Below are 5546 nucleotides of genomic sequence, written 5' to 3'. Positions count from 1 at the left end.
TTTTCTTTGTTTTTTTTTTTAATTTTTTAAACTTGGGTTTTCTAAATATATATTTGTGTTAAATTTGACTTTAATTCTCTAAAATCTTAATTCGGAATTAAAAAATGTCAGCCATTCATTCCATAAATCCATTCCCAAAAAGGGCTTTTATTTAAGAGAATACATTCTTCGCTGAATTAATTCATAACAGAATTCATTCAACCATTGAATGATTTCATTATTGTTCATTCAAATCTAATACAAATTGAATTAAAATAGATAGCGGAGTCCGATTTTTTTTTCACGAAAAAAAATGTTTGTCATAAAATTTTTTTCACTAGTAATTTAAAAAAAATGTTTCACATTTAAAAAGAAAATAGTTTGTAATTTCGTCTCCTATCGAGCCACCAATAGCAAGACAATATAGGGTTTGTACCTTGTTCAGAATAAAGAAGTGTGTTTTGGTGTCCACATTGGTCAGAATGGTCTAATGACTTCTGTATACATCTAGTTTAGAATATAAAGTTTGAGACACCATCTCTTCCCAAAGGATTTCTTGCAAGTAGAGCAAGTTAGCTTGGAGCCCAGTATTATGACAAGAAATCAAGAATGGTACCATTCAACCGTAATAGATTAAATTCCGGGATTTTATATCTTCTGATAAAAAGTACCAATACGGAAGTTGTTGGGTGACCCCAGTCCGTTTTCCCTGCCACTTGATAGTAGTATGCCAAAGTCTGTCTGATTTCATGAGATCACTTATTGTTAGAAGATATTTTACTTGAGCACAATGTAATTAGCATATGACTAACATGTATTTTGTTGTTGCAAGAGTTAGGTTTTTGACAACAGAATTAGGATTTTGACAATTACGTCTCGTCTCTATGTTACCCTATGCACTCTGGTTTATGAAATTATCGAAAATAAATAAAAAATGTTTTAAATATTTTTTGTTATGTATTTGTTTTATCGAGCTCTACTAAGCTATCATCTAAAAAACTGTCCGTTACATGTAAATTGTAGGTGGAGTCAAACTTTTCTAAATTAATCATTTGTTTAAGAACATTAATGCTAAAATTTATTAAAATCGATCATTTCAATATATGCCATATTTTTACACTTTTTATTCTTATCGTTTAATACACTGTTATTTAAAGTACTCGTATTTTCAAATCAACTTATTTTTAATAAAATTTTTTATTTTGAACTAGAAGATTCGCATTGAAATATACCACTTTTCCAGAAATGTCTTTAACTTTCTTCACAACTTTCTTTTTTTAAAATACTTCTTGCTTTATTGAATGTCGTTGAAATAATGTTCTGTATTATTTTAAAATATGGCAAATCAACCTTAAAACGTTTCATTATTTCCATTTTTTTCTTGCACATTACTACATACATTTCATATATATTATTGGATTATTAAATCCTTTTTTGCAACATCATACATTCTATATAAGACTTCCATAACTGTAAGAAACTGGTTTTTTAAGATGATTAATGTTTCACTTAGTATTTATTGTGATTAATGATACAATTTTAATTTAATTGACAGCTACATTAAGATTTCAAACTTAATGTTAAGTTAATTGGGTCAATATTATTATAATTAAGGATTACGCATAAAGAACCAAAATTTTGTATTTAAATGAATGTACCGCCCTAAAAAAAAAACATTTAACAAACAAAAAAAAATCACTGTTTAATCCTGATGTCTATATAATAATTCTTCAGCAACTTTATTATGTATTTAATTTTTTTTGTCTAAAATTCTTTAATAACCACTGACTGAACTTACCATTTAAAACGATCGCCAATAGTAGGAGTTTACAAATATTTTTTGCAATTTTACACATTCTTAATAGCTTTTTAAATATATTTTCTTTAAATTGATTTTCCCTAAACTTAGATTACATTTATTTGTTCTATTTTTCTACTGTAGCCAACTTTTATTGTCAAACACACTTTAAGCACTAACTTATATTTGAAGTAAGTGAATTCTTTAGTATTTCAACATTTTTATTGTTTTACAAGTATACTTGCTATAGCAACATACTTATCTTTAAACTTGAACATTTTGTTACAATACTCATAGTAGGGTGCCAAATTATGCAACTTGCATAGAATGTAATATGTACGAACAATGTTGATAATATGAAACTGTTAATGAATGACCCCACTGTGAAATAGGCTAAGAAAATTTTAATATTACGAAATTGTATTCCAAAAGATTAGGGGCGTCGCATACAAAAGCGATTCATGCTAGAAACTTAGGTCTATGAAACAGTTAACAAGATTTTATTATTTTCTAATTTAGTTTAGTTATTTATCATCAAAATAAACTAAAGGTTACTTAATTAAAAGGGTCTTTTCGTAAACTAAAAAGCAAATTTATCAAGTAAGGGCAAATTAAACAATGAAAATATAACTTAAAGTTAGCATAGGTCTTAACATTCAAAATTTTGACTGAAACTTTAAGTTAAGATTTAATTGTTAAGAATTTAATTGTTATACTCGTCTGGCACCGATGTTTGTTTTATATAAAAACATTTATTTTTATCAGATTTTGACCATTTTCAATACCAAATTTTGTATGAATGCCACTATTCCATAGACATTTATGTATCATAAAAATATAATAACTTTTTTGAAGGTTGTCTCACATTTTTTACCATAACTCCGGTTCATCTTGACTGATTTTGCCCACTTTTTATACCAAACATTTCTGATCACAGATAGACCCAGAATATATAATCTCGTGTGTGACGTGGATGATCAAGATTTTTTAGCAAAACCTTAAGAAAAATATCTAAAAGAATTAAAATATTTTTATCAAAAAGTTATACGGGAATACAAAATTAATTTTTTTGTTAATATTTTTTATTTTGTGGCTAATTTTTTTTTTAATTTTATTTTAACATTTTTTAAATAATTTTTAAAAAATTTTTAATATTTTTTTTCTTAATATGTATTAAACATTTTTTTGAGAAAAAAAAAATTCGGATTAAAAATATTTTTCCCGATTTTGACCCATTGTAGGTCCGACTTACTATGGCGTTACATACGTCGTTGCAAAGGTCTTGAAATATCTATCATTAGCTATCTATATTGTCTATATTAATGACTTAGTAATCCAGATATACATAGATCGAAATAAAGTAAAAAATCGAGGTTGTCCTGGTTTTTTCCTTATATTGTGGAACGATTTTCTCGATTTTAAATAGCAACCGAACAGGGTCGATATATTGATGTATGAATCTTGTAAAGTTATTTGGGGGCTACGGAAAGTTGATTTCAACATACAGATGGACATGTATCCAGAATTATACACTTTGTGGGGTCGCAAATGAAAAATGTAGAAATTACAAACGGAATGAGAAACTTATATATACCCTTACTAATGGTGAAGGATATAAAAATAGTTGTTTAATACAAAATCAGCTATAAAATAATTTATTTTTTTCGCTAAAATAAATTCAACCGAAATAATGTTCCAGCAAATCATTTACACTAGGTTAAAGGCAATGTTAAATTCGACACAGTTTAATATACCATTCTTAATATTTTATGTAAAATTTAGACAATTATCTAATAATAAAATACCTCATTCATAATCATTTTTTAAATCTATCAAATTTTATATGGAAATTTCGTTTTATAAACCTCTTATAATTTTGAAAATTGATTATGAATATGGTGGCAAAGTTTGTTTGGAGATTTCGTTTCATAAACCAGTTATAAATTATGAATATGGGCGAAAAAGTTTTTAAAAATAACTTTTAAATATTTTATACATTCACAATAACAATATAAACAAAATATATATTCACAATAAGCTACACACGAAATACGACCATGCTTAAAACACAGCATCGTGCTTGCTTTTTTAAGCAACTCATTCATTTGAAGCATCTTCAAAACCAACTCAAGCTATTTTTCCCACAAGATTAACAAGTTTTTAAAGGCCTAGGGTTCAAATCTGCGTCAATTTTGAAGCAATCCATATATAATATACATGTTTGTATGTAGCGTTAAATTTTAAGCTTCACCAGTAAAAAAGTACTTTCTTAACACAACCATGTTAAATAAACCACTTTAATGCAACACTGTTTCAGAAGCATCATTTCATAAACAAGTAAAATAAGTGCGTCATTCTGTGAGAATTTGTGAAATAAAATTGAACAAATATAATTGCAACAATAAAAAAAGCATCGCCAACCATCCTTTAGATAAAAAGTTTAATATATTGTGAGATTAATTGAATAGAAACCAAATAAACATGTCGGGCACATCTCAAAAATACAGAAATTTCGTTGCTGAGCCAATGAGTGATAAGCCTGTCACAGATCTGGCGGGAATAGGAGAGACTTTGGGTGGACGTTTAATAGAAGCTGGATTCGATAAAGTAAGTTATATACTATGGTTGATTGTAGAATATTTAATTAACATATTTTACCAATAGATGAAATAGTTTCTGTTTGTATATGCTAATTAATTGAATTTTTTTATGTAGTAGTGTTTGTGTTATATGTACTCAACCTGACACTTGATGCCAGTGACTCTAAAACTGTAAATAATTAAATTTGAATTCTAACCGTGTTTTTTTCTATTTTTTGTAGGCTTATACAGTGCTGGGTCAATATTTAGTCTTGAAAAAAGACGAAGAACTTTTTAAGGAATGGATGAAAGATACCTGTAATGCCAGTTCTAAACAAGCTTCCGATTGCTATAACTGCCTCAACGATTGGTGTGAAGAGTTCTTGTAAATATTTTTAGGATTCTATATTTCTTATTTGTTCTAAAAAAAATTATGCAAATAATTTCAGTATAAATGTTGCAATTATTATTAATTAACAAAATAATTTTTTTACTGTCTGTAATTTCATGTGTTAACATAGAAAACTTGTAATTTATAAATATTTAAGATTTTATTAATAAAGCAAAAAAAAAACTAAAGGAATGTTTGATATAAGTATGTACTATGTATTTTATTATTAAAAAAAACCGCATGGGAGTTTGATATATAATCTCACACCAAATAAAATCTGGCATGTTCCAATTTTTATTTGGTGTTCGGGAAATCGAATCCACATGATTTACTAATTTCGCAGTTTAAATGCGATTTATCGTTTATAAAACAGGAACTACACATGATAATTTTGTTGTCGTGTTTAATTTCTTGTCCAATCCATGGAAAAATTAGCTGTTCTGTAAACCGAATTCGAATCACGTTTCAATTTTAATACGAAGTTACTCGTTTTATTTTCGAGCACATAAACCTGTTTCAATGTACAAAATCCTGCGATTTGCTATATATTGATGTTTATTGAACAATCATACAATTAGAACTGCATCAAAAGTAGTGCAATGATGTACATATGTAAGTGAGTGCGTCAAGTGAATGGATAACTTTATTGCTATGTACATATTTCACAATATGTGTTAAGATCATCTATGAGCAGCAAACGTAGGATATATTTGGGAGTCTTAGTACATACATATTTCAAACGTATTGAATATAATATACCTTTGAACATTATAATTTCTTACTGAATCATTAAGATTGT

The 5546-nt window shown here is 27.2% G+C and overlaps 1 protein-coding gene across 1 annotated transcript; it reads left to right on the top strand.

The window, feature by feature from the left end:
- The first annotated feature begins 4126 nt into the window (after nt 1-4126).
- baf (barrier to autointegration factor) lies at nt 4127-4822 on the top strand. Its single transcript, XM_065500667.1, has 2 exons — nt 4127-4384; nt 4599-4822. Exons 1-2 carry the CDS (start codon nt 4259-4261, stop codon nt 4743-4745), a joined length of 273 nt encoding a protein of 90 aa, XP_065356739.1. The 5' UTR covers nt 4127-4258; the 3' UTR covers nt 4746-4822.
- Nucleotides 4823-5546: the final 724 nt, after the last annotated feature.

Source organism: Calliphora vicina, chromosome 2 (assembly GCF_958450345.1).
Source record: "Calliphora vicina chromosome 2, idCalVici1.1, whole genome shotgun sequence".
Taxonomy (NCBI): Eukaryota; Metazoa; Arthropoda; class Insecta; order Diptera; family Calliphoridae; genus Calliphora; species Calliphora vicina.
The sequence above is the reverse complement of the archived record's forward strand: the minus strand, read 5'-3'. Positions and strand labels throughout refer to the sequence as shown.

Excerpts from the sequence above, each read along its gene's own strand:
- baf (XM_065500667.1), top strand. The coding sequence starts at position 4,259 with ATGTCGGGCACATCTCAAAAATACAGAAATTTCGTTGCTGAGCCAATG. Across the intron at positions 4,385-4,598 it reads TAGAAGCTGGATTCGATAAA|GCTTATACAGTGCTGGGTCA; the intron begins GTAAGTTATATA and ends TATTTTTTGTAG.